This window comes from Sinocyclocheilus anshuiensis, unplaced genomic scaffold (genome assembly GCF_001515605.1).
Source record: "Sinocyclocheilus anshuiensis isolate Anshui unplaced genomic scaffold, SAMN03320099.WGS_v1.1 scaffold63, whole genome shotgun sequence".
Classification (NCBI taxonomy): domain Eukaryota; kingdom Metazoa; phylum Chordata; class Actinopteri; order Cypriniformes; family Cyprinidae; genus Sinocyclocheilus; species Sinocyclocheilus anshuiensis.
In genome coordinates, this window is record NW_015552625.1 from 5,365,369 (window position 1) to 5,382,997 (window position 17,629).

The 17,629-nt window shown below is 36.9% G+C and overlaps 1 protein-coding gene across 1 annotated transcript in view; it reads left to right on the forward strand.

The window, feature by feature from the left end:
- The first annotated feature begins 1,305 nt into the window (after positions 1–1,305).
- gabrb1 (gamma-aminobutyric acid type A receptor subunit beta1) overlaps positions 1,306–17,629 on the forward strand; it is a 27,904-nt gene continuing 11,580 nt past the window's right edge. Inside the window, exons 1-4 of the mRNA XM_016457906.1 lie at positions 1,306–1,790; positions 2,118–2,209; positions 2,334–2,401; positions 15,849–16,069. Of these exons, the coding sequence (XP_016313392.1) occupies positions 1,687–1,790; positions 2,118–2,209; positions 2,334–2,401; positions 15,849–16,069 (485 nt within the window). The 5' untranslated portion in view covers positions 1,306–1,686. The remainder of the gene's footprint in view (positions 1,791–2,117; positions 2,210–2,333; positions 2,402–15,848; positions 16,070–17,629) is intronic.

Genomic DNA, 17,629 nt, shown 5'->3' on the forward strand with positions numbered 1-17,629 from the left:
TTTTGTATGTCTCCCTATATCTGACACACCCACTTCAGGTCTTGCAGTCTCCACTAATGAGCTGATGAGTTGAATTAGGTGTGATAGATGAGGGAGACATACAAAATGTGAAGGGCTGGGGGTACTCCAGGACAGGTTTGAGAACCACTGTACTATCCTGTAATACATTTCATTGAGTTAATTAAAGGCCATGGATATTTTCATATTTTACCACTGTGCACCTTTTCAATTCCAATAGCCACAAATCTGTGTTTTTAGAACAGTAAAAGCGTTTTTTACTGTAGTCGCAATGTTATATCGAGTCACGTTTATCATAAAACACTGATGTTCCCCCACTTTATTAGTATTGAAACAGTATATATTTACATTGAACTTTATTCTTGAACAGATGGCGATGTATATAATCAGTATATATCTGTTGCTCATGAAAACGTTTCTGAAACGTCTGTATATTTGACAAATACTGCATTTAATTCACTTCATCTGTGATAGGGTATGCAAACACCGCGCGAGCGTCACTAACGGGAGCAGAAAGTGTCCCCGACTGCAAGCGGCTACTCTCGTTGACTGCCGTCTGTAGCCCTGCTTCAAGTCGAACGCACCTCATAGTAAAAGTCCTGTTGACTAAATTTTGTTAGAACAGGAAATAAACACACTGGAGTTTAGGTGTCCCAGATTACCCGAATTCACCCTATCTTGTTTTTCTGATACTTTGTTCTTGTTGTTTTGTTCAAAGATGTGAATTAAAACTACAGAAGCTTAATGTGAGACTAAAACTTGAGTAATTTGTCAGTGTTACACTGCATTAAATAGGCTACTTCAAGTGAAATCCGCAATCCGTACTGTAAAACAGTACACCATTTCACATTCTATTTTAAAGAAGGTGTTTGAAACCAGAATTACTACCATTAGGCTACAAGAGAAAACAAGTTTGTGTCTAAATGGACTTTTGGTCTCAGGTTATAATAGATAACGGATGAAAATACTCTCTAATAATTCGTTATTTTGGCTGCAGTTTGAACAGAATATCGCTATAGCAGCTATACTTCAAACGCACAGTTGGCTGTTCTTTCCTCACATCAGCAGTCACGCGCCCTGTCCGTCGCTGCACATTAATTATTCCCACGGTCTCCAGATATTAATGCGTTTTTTTCGCGGTGCCCGCTGTTTTAATGCGTTTTCCGAGTTTCTAACAAATAATTAACTGTCTCGGGCGCGTGATGCACCGCAAATTGAAAGAAGGCGCGAAAGAGCTCTTGAGTCAGGTGCACACACCTCCTCCGCCAAAAACTACGCACTCAGCTCTGTCTGCCTCAGACTGAATCGTTTAGGCGCACGGAAGGGATAGGCCCATAATCTCAACGCGACAGCACGTTCAGCTCCTCGGTATTAACAAGGAAGACACGCGAAGGACCCAGCATCCATGAGCTGTCGTGTCCAGTGACCCGCTGGCGATGGGATCTGACCGGCATACTGATCCGCTCCGCCAGCAGCGTCGTCAGCACCGGAGAGCGCGACAGACGCAAGAACGCCTCGCGCTCCACTTTGGTTTTTGTTAGAGTTGCTCTTTTTTTTTTGCGTTTGTAGTATTTTGATGTTGGTCTCGTCGTCGCGCATGCGTTGCTGTGTAGTTGAATTTTCTGGAGCGCTTCTTCAGACTAAGTTTGGGCTGCTGCTTCTCGGTCGATGATGAGAGGGATGCTGGTCGCTCGGGATCACTGGCGCGCGGGGATCTTGTGGCTCCTTGTGCTCGTGGCTTTGACGGTGGGTCGTAGTCCGCCAGCGCACAGGTAAGACATAACGTGCTTGTGTGTTATCACAGTCTGCCTGCATTCTCTGCGGAGCCATGTTAAACCAGCCTAAGATGGTTTGCTGGGCTTAGCTGGTCTCCCAGCCTATTGGCTGATTTCAGAGAGGTTTGGGTACTTTTCAGACGGTCAGGCTGAAAACCAGATGTGCATGAGCTTGGCTAGGCTGAAGAACTAGCTAGACCAGCTTAGCCAGGCTGGTAGACCAGCTTGGTTTAAACCATTTTAAACCATTACTGCACTGACTATTGTTCAAGTCATGGTTTCTTTGAGTCACAGTTTCTCAAATATCACACTACTCTTCCACAGTGTAAACGAACCAAGCAACATGTCATATGTCAAAGTCACTGTGGATAAACTACTCAAAGGCTACGACATCCGTCTCAGGCCTGACTTCGGAGGTAAAGGCTTTATATTGATTTAAAACACTTTTCCATTCTCACTGATGGATGTGACCATTTTGATGGATCATTGACTGTCATCAGGCCATGTTGGAGAGATTGTGGTGTCTTGTTTGCTTTGCAGGTCCTCCGGTTGATGTCAATATGAGTATTGACATCGCCAGTATCGACATGGTGTCGGAAGTGAACATGGTGAGTCTACAGGCTACTCTGATTGTTTAATAGATGGTGGGCTATTAAGGAAGGGGACATCTCTGTCAACACTACCTATTAAGGCTGCAGTGATGAATAAAGTGGGAGAATAGACTAGAGTCTGCTGTTGTAGTCCACTCAGGAAAGAGCTACAGGCTACTGTTTTCTCTCCTGCTCACATATACACAAGCACAGCTGACTGTGAGATTAGAGAGACATTGTTTTCATTTTGTATTATGATTGTTTTGGCATTGGAACTGAACTGACATAAGCCTTTACTCTGACTCAGCATAGAAGGACAAAATAAGCAATTTTGTGAGGAACATGCACACAAGACCCCATATATGCACACCCACAGGTTGGAGTAGGTTGATGCTAAAACACAACAGTGATTTTAATGCCACTCTGAAATAGAAGTAAATATGATTTTAATGAAGATGGTCATGATGGTCAATGGTTCGAAGGATGTGTAATTAGCTTAAATTTATTGGCCCATGTCCAATGAGTATGCTGTATATGCATTTCTCAACCTTTTTGACTTCTTTGCTCAATATTCAAAGGACACAATATTCAAAGAATCTTCCAAGAGCAAAGCAAATTATTGTAGGATCACAAACAAGCAGAGCCGATGAAAATCAAGTGTGGGTAATCTACTATCAACACAGGTGCAAAATGGGTAAAAACATTTTTTAGGGGTGTTAAATAATGGTGCAAATACGAGTAAACTGACTACTACAAATATTGCGGCATTCATTTAACCTTGCGGGATTCATTTAAATACTCTCCTCCCATAAATTTTGTATCTGAAAGAGAAGCTTGTACAAATGCATATGCAGTAAGTTTAGCCTTTTCATTGCTAATGTTTCATTGCATGTCTTTAGATTTTAACAGCAAAAGAGGGTTTGCGCTGGCACAATCTGTTAGTAACTGGCCCTAGGAAAGTTGATAAAAATAATTAACCACAATCAATTTTTCATAAGACTCCATAAGAGCAAAGATTCTACTTCGGTATGCTCTTCAATTAAAAAAAAATATTGAGGGAAAAAATAAATAGTTTTTCAATCTACATATTAATTTCTTTGTGAATTAATTTTTAATATAATGTGATTAATTAATCCTGTGACCTCTTTGGGAGTTCTGAAGGCCCCCAGCGGGCCCCAGTCCCCTGTTTGAGAACAACTGCTACAGAGGACATGTGAGCTCTCTTTTATCTCCCAGACGATCGTCCTTAACTGGAGATTAATGCAGATAATTTTATTTTCAAAATGATAAGAGAGTAGTAGAATAACAGTAAAATGTGTTCTGAAATAAACTTCAGGTGTAGCCACTCTGAAGGCTGATGCATTCTGGGCGTTTTCTTGGATACTTCAGGTCTAAGGTTGAGGTTGTCACTTTTGTTATGACAAGGTGTCACTTTGGCCACACTAAAAAAAGCTTTTTTTGTGAATTATGGATAGTGGGCCTGAACAAAAGCCATTTCTGTGGTGGTTTGTCATACATTAATTATTTTCTGGGAGGACACATGATGGTGGGAGTTAGTGAGGCGCAGCAGAGAGAGTTAGTGAGGCGCAGCAGAGAGATACTTAGCGTTTGCAGCAGCTGCTTCAGGACTCACTGTGTCTAGAAATTCTGTTTCTCTTGAAATATACATTTAAATAAAATCTAAAATGGTCAGAATAAATGTACAGTATATAGGAATACCACCTGGAGCTGTTTATGTCATTTGTGGCAAAGTCAGCGTACAAGAAACCGTCCCAAACGTTATTGTGGAGTTATAATGTAGAGTTGATTACATTCACTGTTGAAAGGGCAGAAGGAATCAAAGAACTTGTGTATATTAAAGTGTTCTTATGCACTGTTTTGAAGTTCTTTATCTCATCAGTTTCTTATGATTGCGTTTTATGCCGGTCAGTGGTGAATTTCACAAGAATTAATTTAGATGTGTTTGAATGTGATGTGAGCAAAAGTCAAGTTTGGTGAGGTAGTTGCTGTAATTTTTGTGGAGTATCTGCAGAGACTAGCATTAAAAAGGTGTAGCTTTCAACAATTTGTTGTGATTTTAGAGAGGTAGGCTGAAAAAAAATGTGATTCAAAATAAGATTCAGCATCTTAATGGTTATATTATTTAAAATCGCTGGATCAACATAAATACACCTACAAAACAATTTTAAAGGTTCAGTCAGGTAGAAACAGAAATTTCAGGTTAACACTTTTCCAGTGTACCATATTATTTTTTCATTTACCATGTCTCTTACTGATTATTGGTTGAAATTACATATATTTGCAGATATTGGATAATTAATTAGGCCTACCTAATTTTAATATCTAGATTACCTTTCATGTTATGCTCACTTAAAGGGATAGTTCACCCAAAACAGAAAATTTGATGTTTATCTGCTTACCCCTAGGACATCCAAGATGTAGGTGACTTTGTTTCTTCAGTAGAACACATATGATGATTTTTAAGTTTAACCGTTGCAGTCTATCAGTCGTATAATGCATGGCAATGGTAACAAAATCTATGAGAGTTAAAAAAAACATGCACAGACAAATCCAAATTAAACCCTGCGACTCGTGACGACTGATAGACTGCAACGGTTAAAGTTAAAAATCATCATATGTGTTTAACAGTGATTTATTGGTTAGCATCCATTAAATGAAAATAATTATCAGCTCATTGCTATCGGCCAGAATTTTAATATCAGTACATCCCTTTAGAAAATCAGATATTGAACACTATCTGCCTCGCTGCAAACTCTCTCATCCCATTTTCTCCTGTTTGTTTGCTTGAAATGAAGACACACATACACTTCGCCATGATTTTCAAAACACGTCATGATTGAAGCGTCAGATATGTGTTTTCTTTTTCTTTGCTTTTTATAGAACAGAAAATCACAGGTTCAGAGAGCACTGCAATCCTTAGCACAAGAACAGAAAGGTGATTTAGTGGAGAAGTGAGAAAAAGCAGAATTGAAATAGCCAATTTGGAAACTGCGTTAAACTAAAAGATAATCTACTGCAGCTCCCATAAGAATATTGCAGAAGGTCAGCTGTTCTCAGTGCTGTCAAAGCTTCATAGCCAGCTCTTGTACGCTCCTGCATTGATTGTTAATGTACACTGCTGGTTACCTCAGTTGCCCTTGCTCACCACATCGTGACACCACACCACAGTGTGAGGATACATGTTAAGTTTGCAGTAAAAGATGCTCGATGTGAGAAGTGGACTCTTGGCTGCAGTCTGATCACATTCTAGGACTTATTGTAAATGATTAATCAGTGCATTATATTCTCAAAGAAAAAATGAGTATTTATAACAACAAATAAAATAGTTTAATCTTTCCTTTTCTGACGTCACTTAGACGATGCTAACATTCCCATTAAGTGATGAATATGTTATTTCTGAATGTTTTAAAAAAAATTTTTTTTTTTCTTGGTTACTTGAATGTTAGAGAAAACATCCCAGTCAACAATTTGATCTCACAATGATGTCACCATGAGCTCACATGATTCTCATGGTGGGATTAGTTCACTTCCAGAATAAAATATTTCTGATCATTTACTCACCCCCACAAAAATGACCAAAGAGTTTCTATATGTTTCCTATTTAAAACTTGACTCTTCTGTAGTTACTCTTTGGTCGTTTTTGAGCGAGATGCTAACGGTCTAATCAGATTCAATGATCTATGCTAAGCTACAGCTAAAAGTGCTACCGCCAGACCCGGAGATCGGCTGAATGGATTCGAAAACGGTAAAACTCAACTGTTTAACTCTAGGGGAGTTGGAAAATGAGCCTATTTTCAAAAATAGTGGAGTGTTCCTTTAAAGACCAGATAACTTTGAACAAACTTTCCATCAACATTAGTGGAAGAACATCTGAGACCCTTGCCAGTACGTTAGCCAATGGTCTAAGAACATTCTTTGTTAGCTGGGTGGATACTGTTAACCAATATCCAAATGACTTGTTAAGCCATATCCAATAACCAAATGACCTGATAATTGATTTACTTGCATTTGGTCTAGCTTTATTCTAGTTAGGGCTGTGTGTGTCTATGCAATCATATATCAATATGCATTTCTTTTTCTCACCATATTGCATTTACATTCAAGTTTTTGAATTGATTCATATCAATTCCTACACTGTAAAAAAGGTTTTTCAAAGTAAATAAAAAGATTATTGGAGTATATTTTACAATAAAACACTATTTAAGTCTTAATCTCTACTTAAAACTTTCATGTTTAATTAATTGTGCTATTTGCCATTACTTTGTCGTTATTTATTAAATTTACCAGCAATTTCTGAGTGAAATTTTTTTTTCTTAAGTATGCTGTTCAATTAATAAAAAGCAGTTGCCTAAATAAATAAAGTCTGAATTCACATTGACTTTAATTCTGCAGCAACCTGCACCAAACCAAAGCTAATTGTTTTGCAGCGATTTCCTTTCCAGCTGTCCTTGTCCTCAGTCTCATGGTTTCTTTTTTCTTTTTCAATTTTTGTTATTTTATTCGCTACTTTTAATCCTGTTGTGTTCCTCTCAAGTGAGTATCTCTCTCAGCCTCTATTCTTCTGTTCCTCTGATGTCTTCAGTGTGATGGGCACAGTGAAATGAGTTCATTTTAGACCGCACTGTCAGATAGGGCTGTGTTACAGTAAGTATGGCCTCCATTGTGTGTACATGTGTGTGATGGTGCGTTTCCTTTAGCATTTGCATCTGTGTTTTTGTTTGTGTGTGTATCTGTCAGGGTGCTCTGTGAAGAAGTTGAGGTGCTGGAGTGATGATTTTAAGCGGTTGTCAGGGGCAACAGCTGCTTCTAATAATAGAAGCTGAAGGAGGCATTTGTCCTAAGCGAAACTTAGGCACACCCATCCTCTGTCTCTCTGTCTTGTTTTCTGCCGCACTCGCATAAATACACTCAAATGTTGTCATCTTCATGGGGCTGCACCCTTCCTGTCTGAAGAGCAGTTATGTATTTTATTTATAAATAAAGGGTGATATTATAAGAAATATCATTTCCTTGATCTTTTGATATAAAATTATTCAGAACTATGAAAAATATTGTAACTTACTGTACTCAAAACTTCTAAAAAAGAACGTTTGTAATATCACAACCTGTTATTATTTATGTGAGAATTGTTTTATGAACTGTTTACATAGAAATATAGAATAATAATAACAGTAATATTACTAATACATTTATTATACATCATTTTATTTTAAACACACTACTGTTCAAAAGTTTGAGGTCAGAAAGATTTTTAAAAATAATAATAATACATTTATTCAGCAAGGATGCATTAAATCGATTGAAAGGGACAGACTTTTAAATAAATTATGTTCTTTTAAACTTTCTATTTATCTAAGAAGACTGAAAAAAATCTAAACTTCCACAAAAAATATTAAGCAGCGCAACTGTTTTCAACACTGATAATAAATGTTTCTTCAGCAGCAAATCAGCATATTAGAATGATTTCTGAAGGATCATGTGACACTGAAAACCAGAGTAATGACGGATGAAAATTCAGCTTTGCATCACAGGAATAAATTACATTTACATAATTATTAAAATATGGTAAAATAGACACATTTTAAATTGTAATAATATTTAATGATATTACTGTTTGTTCTGTATTTGCGATCAAATAAATGCAGTCCTGGTGAACATAAGAGACTTCATTCAAAAACATAAAAAAATCTTTTGAATGGTGTCGTATGTCAAAAGTATTATTCAGTGAGGTGAAAAGAAGAAAATATGATAGATACTATTATTCCTAACATCAAATGTGAGCAAAACTGCATGTATCATCTCTCCCTCCTGAAGGATCCCAAAGTTCTCGTCACTTGTTATATTTAACAAGATCTCAGTCATCTTAGTAGCATTTGCAAAATTCAGTTTAAGGTTCACGGATTCATGCAGTACATCGTCTCAGAATAAAAATGTTTTTAGGATGTTTTTTTTCCCCCACAAAGGCATGTTATGAAGTGATTGCATAGGCACTTTTAAATCTGCAAACTGTGCTGGATTATGTGCGTGTGCTCTGTGAGAAGAATCTTAACAGAGACTTTGCAGTACAGATGAGTGTGGAGGAGTAGCAGTGCTACGACAGGACCTACCTGCACCCCTTTAGGGCAACTGAAACATCTGAAGTGCTTTTACTACATCACACATATGGAAAATACTAATTCATCAAAATTATTTTCATTTTTAATCATCACTGCTGTTCCTTTTATATGTTTCATGAAAAATGTTGCATATTCCCTGGGTTAATATTGATAGGATTAAATTGTACTGCACTGCAGCAAACAGCGCCTTGTGCTAAACTTACTACCTTAGATCACAAGAATATATATCTAGATCTATTGCACTATTCAAATGCTTATAAAAAAAGGAAAATTACAGAAATTAAATTGCTTTAAATAACATTTATTCAGTCGGGTATAATGTATTCTCAATATTTTTTCTTTAGCCACAGCAGGACAGATAGTCTCTTTAATTTGTTGTGTTATATTTTTAAACAGTTTGTATCTTTAAACTGTAGGGAAATAAATTGCACAAAGCATTCAGCACCGATTTCATGCTTTTCAGTTGAACCTAGAACAGCGGGAGATGGAACTGTCCTGTTTTGATCACAGCAATAATGTTAACATGGACAGGAACAAAGAAAACATTAAAGGGTCAAAAGTAAATTTTTTCATGATTGGTTCTAAATCTCCACTGTATGATTATTAGATGTGATATGGCCACAACAGTAAATGCTGCTTCTCACAAACGTAGTCTCTGCATGTGTTGGGAGTTGAACTCTCATTTGGGAACTTTGTTTACATCTGCATATTTTTCAACATTTCTATTTTCAACATTACTACTTGAAATATTATTCTAAGTTGGGTGGTTGAACGTTGGAAAGAGAAAAATTTAAGACAAACATGTATTATAACTTGCAGAGTAGAATAAAATAGTTAAAGTTATCAAATATTTGTTGCTTTGCATGTCACATGAACATAAACCATCATCAGAGAACTGTGAATATGCAAATTTGATGTTAAATTAATAAAATCTTAACTTAAAATCTGATTATGGAGTAAATATTTTGCATCTGACAAGAAAGTTGAGGAACCTCTGGTGTACAGTAATAAGTTCTAATTTAATGCAGTCAGAAGTTATCTTTTTTTTCCCTATATCAGTGTTGATTTTTAAAGATGCATGAAGTTGATTCTGGACTGCATTAGCTCCATAAGTTTTATCTGCCTATCAGTCTAAATGTGTCTTTAAACAGACAGACAGATTCTGTGATTGTTTTACAGGGGTTTGTAAATGTCTGTGAGAGACGGAGAATCCACTCCGTCTGTTTAACCTTCACTCTCATTTATCATGTTGGTTTAATGGGATCTCAACTTAATTTGTTTCACCACTTATTCAGCTGAGAAACGTGGCGACTGGGGGATGGAGTTTAAGCAGAAGCCTCTGTGCAAATGTGGCTGCGTTTTTCAGCCTAACCTTTGACTTTACAGTTAGTCCCAATGCATTTGGGATCTTAAGAGACTCTTTCCTTTTCATAGCAAACCTAAATGAAGTGCACAGTCATGTAAGTGGCAATTACTGAGAGCAGAGCAGTGTCTGAAATATGGATGTGCTGTTGGAACGGGATCTCGTTTAGTTTTATTTAAGTTGGTGATTTCACAGACTTGATTAACTTGACCTCAAAGCAATGATGAATGCATTGCATCTTTATGTTATTGTGGAGCATGAAGCACCAGGGCCACGCAGTTGTTATAATTGTGTTGTTTTGTGTGCAAAGGAGAGCTTATCATCTTGGATGATGCTTTGTGTTTTTTCACATCTGGAGGCAGTGGCTGTGTGACCTTCAGCTCAGAAAAACTGGGTTAGCGAGGTCTTGGCTGAGGGGAAGGGAAGCTTAGCCTCGAGGTGGTTGACATCCACTTAGATATGTCAGAAAAGGATGCAGATGTCCTCCCTGAGATTATAAATGCAGATGAAATGGGGAACGAGATGCACAGCAGTGATACATTTTAGTTTGTGACGTATTTACTTTGTTTGCATATGCTAATAATCATGCACATGTTTTCACTCTTAAAACCACTGGAAGCCCACACAATTTTCATTTAGCATTTTTATTTTTATATGTACATACTTTTGCACATTTTTGACTCTAAAGTAACACTTAAAGTCATAAAAATGAATTTTATTGCATTTGATTCACAACACATTAAATCAAGTGAACTGCAAACAAAACAAGCAGCCCAAGCTTTTCTTAGAGCAATGAATGATTTTGCAAGTTATTTTAATTTTTATATGCTGTATTTTAGTCATTTTAAAGCTGTGATGTGCAGAATAGCTGATAATTAGCAGTTTATCACTCGTCTCATGGTTTGCTTTATGTAACACAAACATGTTGTTTGGTTCCATGTATAAATAAGTGGTAGAAATTAATAATTTTTTTATTGAATTCATTTCATTTTGAATTCAGACGTAGATGTTTTTTGTTTTGTTTATTTGATCAGGGACAATGCATATTAATAATACATACAATATGTAAAATGCGCCATATTTAGCCAACACCCTTTTGGCAGGTTGATGTTAAGGACATGAAGAAAATATAAGCAAAGAATATTAATACACCAAATTAAGAACAAGGAGAAAATATGAAAACTGAAGGAAAAAATAAACTAAGAATATTGAAACACAAAATTACAGACTACCATACCATATCCATAAATCACTATAAATTATCATAGCCATATTTTCAGCTCTTTCGAGAAACCACAATGTCCGGTTAAATGTTTTAATTCTTTCAGCTCTACTGGGAGTCTATTCCACTCATGTGTTCCTCTAAAAGCAAAAGATAACTGACCAAAGGTAGTTCTTTGTAACAGAGACACTGGAGTTTGGTTAGAATCCATGAGCGGAAGTTTATTAAAGGTCAAGGCTTTAAACAGATGTCGATAATCAGGCAGAGGGTCAAAGTCAGAGAAGCAGGCAGATCGTTCGTCATACACAGGGGCAGAGGCAGAGACAATAGTGGAAAGGCAGGCAATGAGTCCAAACACAAACATCAGTCCAATCAGGTGTCAGAACAGAAGGGGCAGAGTACAAATACCGTGAGTCAAGAAGTCAGGCAGAATCATACACAGGAATCAATCAGGAACAGAGGAACTATAACGCTTGGTAAGGCAGATGAACTGGCAATACTTCGCGACCAGCACATGGACTGGTCTCAGTTTATATGAGAGTCAAACAGGAAATGGAAGTAGAGGAAGCAGAGGAAGTGGAGCACGGTCAGTACTCGGGCCGGATTTCAAGGCTTCATCCACATACTTCTCCATGGCTTGACTTTCGTTTCTGGAAAGTGGATATACTTTACCCTTGGGGGGTTGTGTATTAGGCAGGAGATCGATGGCACAGTCTCCAGTGGAAGTGGAGCACGGTCAGTACTCGGGCGAGGGCTCCCTCTGCTGGCTTGGCGTTACAGTCTTCTTAATGGCACGTTACAATCACCTGTAATACCGGCACGTGTATACTGTCTGATCTATGTAATCCTTAAAAACAGGTGGATCAAAACCATTTAAGATCTTAAAAATAAGTGCCAAATCAGCAAATTGAATCAAATGTTCCCAACTTAAAATAGAAAACTTAGTTAATATGCTACAATGGTGAAAACTGTTTGGTTTTTTATCCAAGACCTTAAGAGTTTGTTTGTAAATAATTTCAACTGGTTTAAGAAAAGACCTACATGTTTGAGTCCAGGTAGTCATACAATATGTGATATGAGGAATAATCATTGAATTCATGAATAGAACTGCTGCTTCGTTGGTCAAACTATTTCTGATAAATCTGAAATTCGCTAAATTAAATTTCACTATATTTACCACTTACTTCACATGTTTTTTTAAAAGAAAGTTGAGAATTTAATAATAATAATAAATATTAAAATTCTTGTACTACCTCAAGTCAAGAAAGTAAAATCTCATGATTTACAGTTTCAAAAGCTTTCTTAAAATCCAGGAATACAGCACCAACTACACCTCCTTTATCCATCAAATATTTAATATTTTCCAACATAAAACAATTTGCCGTTTCCGTAGAATATTTTTTTCTAAAACCGAATTGCATAGGGTGAAGGGAAAAGGCACTATTATTAAGATATGTGATTATTTGCTCCGCTACCCATTTTTCAGCGGCTTTCGACATTACAGAGAGAATACTTATCGGTCTATAATTACTAATTTCTGTATAACTTCCAGATTTATGAACAGGGGTAATTACTCCAAATTTCCATGCAGAGGGAGAAATTCCTTGAGTTATCGATGAATTAATAATCTTAGTTAGAGGTCCGGTAAATAATTCTTTACGAGTTTAAAAAAAAATAGTATCCAATTCATATTTATCTTTAGCTGTTGAATTTTTAAGTGAACTAATTATTCTATCAACTTCTCTATTGGACACCTGTTTAAGAGTAAACTTGGACACTATCCATCAATGCAATACATGGAATATCCGGACAAATAAACTTAGTAAGAACACTTATCACATCTGCAAAATAATTATTAAAAGTATTTGCTATCATAGCATGATCGCTAATTCGTTTTCCTTCTAACTCTAGTTCTATATTTCTCACTGATTTCTTATATTTTCCTGTTAAATTTCTCAGATTTTCCCATATCAATTTAGAATTGCCTTTTCCCTGCTCTGTTATAGAAATATAAAAATTTGCTTTTGCTTTTCTAATCTCGTTTATTACTCTATTTCTTAATTTACTAAAATTTCGCTTCTAACATTCCATCTTAGATTTTAGAAACGGTTTCAATGCATTATTTCTTTGTTTCATAAGTGGCCAAATATTTTAATTTAACCAAGGTTAGCAATTTTTCTTCCTTGGTCTACTTTTAACTTGTCTCTTAAAACTATTCACAGTAGTTTGAATAACATCCATTAGAACATTTGTATCCCTTTCAACACAATTTTGAGAAAAAAATGTTCTTCCCACTTTATATTTTCTAATGCCCTTTTTAAATGATTCAAATCACTTTTTGGTATTCTAAAATTCCATGTTTTTCTATTTATAGTTTGATGGCTAAAGCTCTTCTTTGTCAGTTTTCTTACTACCAAAGTTAAATTATGATCTGACAATCCTGTAATCATATTAAAAGTCTCAAGTACGTGATCAGGTTTATTTGTAAAAAATTTAATAAATTTGTGTTTCAGATGATCTAGTTATTCTTGTGGGTCCATTTACACATTTGTATCCATTTCAACACAATTTTGAGAAAAATGTTCTTCCCACTTTATATCTTCTAATGCCCTTTTTAAATTATTCCATGACTAAAATTCCATGATTTTCTTTTTATAGTTTGATGGCTAAAGCTCTTCTTTGTCAGTTTTCTTACTACCAAAGTTAAATTATGATCTGACAATCCTGTAATCATATTAAAAGTCTCAAGTACGTGATCAGGTTTATTTGTAAAAAATTTAATAAATTTGTGTTTCAGATGATCTAGTTATTCTTGTGGGTCCATTTACAAGCTGCTTCAGATCAAAGTTACTAGTTATATTTTTCAATTTCTTCCTTCCCGTTTTATCTAACCAACTTATATTTAAGTCTCCAAGTAGAATAACTTGACATAAAAAATAAAATCACATAATTTAAGAAGCTTATATAATTCATCATAAAATTCATTCTTTGCCAAAGGTGGCCGATAAACTGCTATAATTATAAGACATTTGTGGTGAAAAAGTTCAGTGAATTCAGTACACCGAATAGGCTACTATCCTTAATATAAAACATAATACCCCCTAGGGCTGTCAAAATGACTGAAAAACTAAATTCTAATTTTCCACTTAAATATGATCAAAATTCAAATTATATTTGAATTTAAAAGGCATAATTTCAGTTAGGGGGGAATTTTTTATTCGACGAATATTCGAAATTCGAAAAAAACATTTGACAGCCCTACCCCCACCTCTACCCACCAACCCAACCTATCCCTTCTAAAAATATTATAACCAGGAACACACAACATTGCTGATGGTGAAGTAGCGCACAACCATGTTTGTCAGACATAAAAAATCCAAATTTGAATTTGTGACAAGATGTTTCATTTCATCACACTTTGCCATAATGCTATGAATATTTAAATGACCACCCAACAATCCTTTTGGTTTGGCATCAATGTCCCACAGAATCCTTGCATGATTTACAGTTTTACGAAGTTTCAGTTGTCTCTGACAATTGCCGGATTTGGGCTACTCTGTACTTAAATCTCACCTCTGAGCTTATTTGATTCAAAAATTGCAAAGAGGACACAGTCAGCACTTTTTCTGATGGTAAAGCGACTCAAGGCTGTCCTTGAAGGCTGTATAGAACCCTGGTTGCTCTGTGTCACCATATCGAAGCACTCATCCCTCACCCAATAAGACACACCATCAACAAGTCCCTGAGCCACAGAAACAGTTGAGCCAGTCACCTCCAAACCAATCCCCGGACGCAGAGAATTCAAATCGCTCCGCAACACATGGGCCAAGCACCCACCCTCCATCTGATGATGCACACCACCAGCAACTTGTACCATGAGGCCGCCCAAATCGACCATTATCGGCCCGGGATCCAGATGTATACAGTCAAATTTTCTCTCAGTCACACCAACGAAACACTCGCCTTTTATTTGATAAGATATACCACCAACAGCATGTGGCATAGGGACGCTCAAATTGGCTATCGTCGGTTGGGATTTAGATGCATAAAATTCTGATTTCTCTGCAACACTGCTGCGAGGCAATCGCCCTTCGCTTGTTGAAGTGCGCCATCCATAGTAAGTGACACTGGTGCATTCAAATGAGGTATAGTCAGTCCCGGATTTAGATGTACATCTCCTGTGAGTAGTAACAGAGTCAACAGGATATATCCAAACACACTCCATCTTTCTTCGATCTGTTTGACGTTCTTTCCTTTTATTCGTTTTCATTTTATTCGCTGAGTTTAGCGATTTGCCCCTTCATGCACGAGTATATTCTTGTAAATTATAAAATGTATAATCCGTCTTTGGTATGGCATTGATGTGATTTTCACAATATAAATCTTTTGTTTTGTTTATGCTGTTCCCTTGTTATGTGTCCAACTTGAATGCATGACTTCTTGTAATAATGAATGCCAGACTTGGAGGTCCGAGTTTTCCATGTTTACTTGAAGGCAGTCATGCACTTGACAACCAGAAAAAGTCTGAATAGTTTTTGTCTTCATTTTGAACTGTAAATGTAAAATTATATCATTTGAAACCAAGTATGTTTTATTTGAAATATGTGCTTATGCTGTCTTTCTTTGCAGTAAATGCCACTTGTTTTGATATATTGTATCTAATGCAGTGACAATCTGACATTAATGTGAAGTGTCCAATACTTTGTAACTGATGAAATGAACAGTTTTGTGTGTGTTTTTCAGGACTATACCATCACCATGTATTTCCAGCAGTCTTGGCGCGATAAGCGCCTGTCCTACACAGGGATTCCTCTCAATCTTACTTTGGATAACCGTGTGGCTGATCAACTCTGGGTGCCTGATACTTACTTTATAAATGACAAGAAATCTTTTGTCCATGGGGTCACAGTGAAGAACCGCATGATTCGCCTGCATCCTGATGGGACTGTGCTCTACGGCCTCAGGTCAGTAAGTTTGTGTTTGTGCATCTTTTTTCGAATTTAAAGCCCAGTGAGAGATGTGTATCCTGTCTCAGTCAGGGAATATAGGTTCTGTTTACCAAAGAACGATGAGTCTGTCTTTGTCCTGGTTGAACCAGGCTATTCTGTTAACATCCTATTAATCTCAATGGCAGTTGCTTGGCTGGTGTAGAAACCTTCTGGAAGAACACAATTTGATATTTTCCATCTTTGCTCATGGAACCACAAATCTTTTTTGTCTAAAGCCTGGAATACACACTGTGATTTTTTACCCCAGTTTTCCTCCGATTTACAGTTTGGATAAGTCGACGCTAGTAGCCAAAAGTCAGAGCTAGTCTGCAGATAAGAGTTGGCAGAATTCATAGAAAATCGCGTAGTGTATGATGGTCACAGACTTTTTCAGCTTCAGACTATGATTCCATCCAGTCGGAAGATTCCAAACATAGTTTTTCCTCTGTGACTATTACAAAGTCGGTAGGTGTATGATGCACAGTGTTTTAAATTCTGTTCTGATTTTAAAAGTTGTGGAGTGTATTCTAGCCTTAAGATAGATGTCAGCAATTAGCAGAGCAAAGTCTAAATCTGGACCCTGGATTGGATCCAGGGAGCAAATAATTTCTCATAGATAGTTATAAATATAAATAAATTTGTAAGAGAACAGAAAATGTAAATCATGAGTAAATTATATGTACTATTGTTTAAAATTTTGGGAGTATTAATGTTGTGAAAATGTGAAAGAAGTCAGAAAATATAGTAAAAACAATATTACAGTAAAATTTTGAATATTGTTTACTGTTTTCTTTATATTTTAAAATGTAATTTATTTCTGTGATGGCAAAGTTAAATTTTTAGCAGTCATTACTCCAGTCTTCAATGTCACATTATCCTTTAGAAATCATTCTAATATTCTAAGTATTACTATATCATTCTAAGTATTAACTTCTTTGTAAAAAAATTTTCGAGTGTAAACTAAACGAGCCAATGCACATTGGCATGCGATTATTGCATCCAGCTGCCGCTGATCATAGCGTGAGTATAAGTAGGCAGCAGCCGGCAGGTGCAGCACATATTCAGCTTTTCGCTTCGGAGCCGAGCGATCACATCGTTCTGCTCCTGACTACTCTACTGAGAGAAGAAGACTGAACGAGTTCAGCGCGCTCTTTGAGAGCTCTTTGTGTTGGCGGTACGGCGCTTCAGCAGTGGTGGTTTCCCGTGTCGAGTGGGTTGCACACATCAGGCTGCACTACCCCGTTTGTGTTGCAGGCGGCCATCTCCCCTGTGCGCTTCAGCACGCTAAAAGAACTTTTTCCCTAAAAGAGCATTCATGGGTGCATCTTTTTAAAGACGACGTTGCGTGGCAAACTTGACGTTACGTCGTTGTAAAGACGATGTGGGTTTTGCTATAGACAACGTATCACCCGGGCATTTCTGGATGCGGTCGTTACCTGGCACTGGGTAATGGTCACGATCGCTGCCTCACGTGCCTGGGCATCATTGTGGGAAGATGTTCATCTCGGAGTCGCGGGCCAAGCTCCGTTTCCTCAA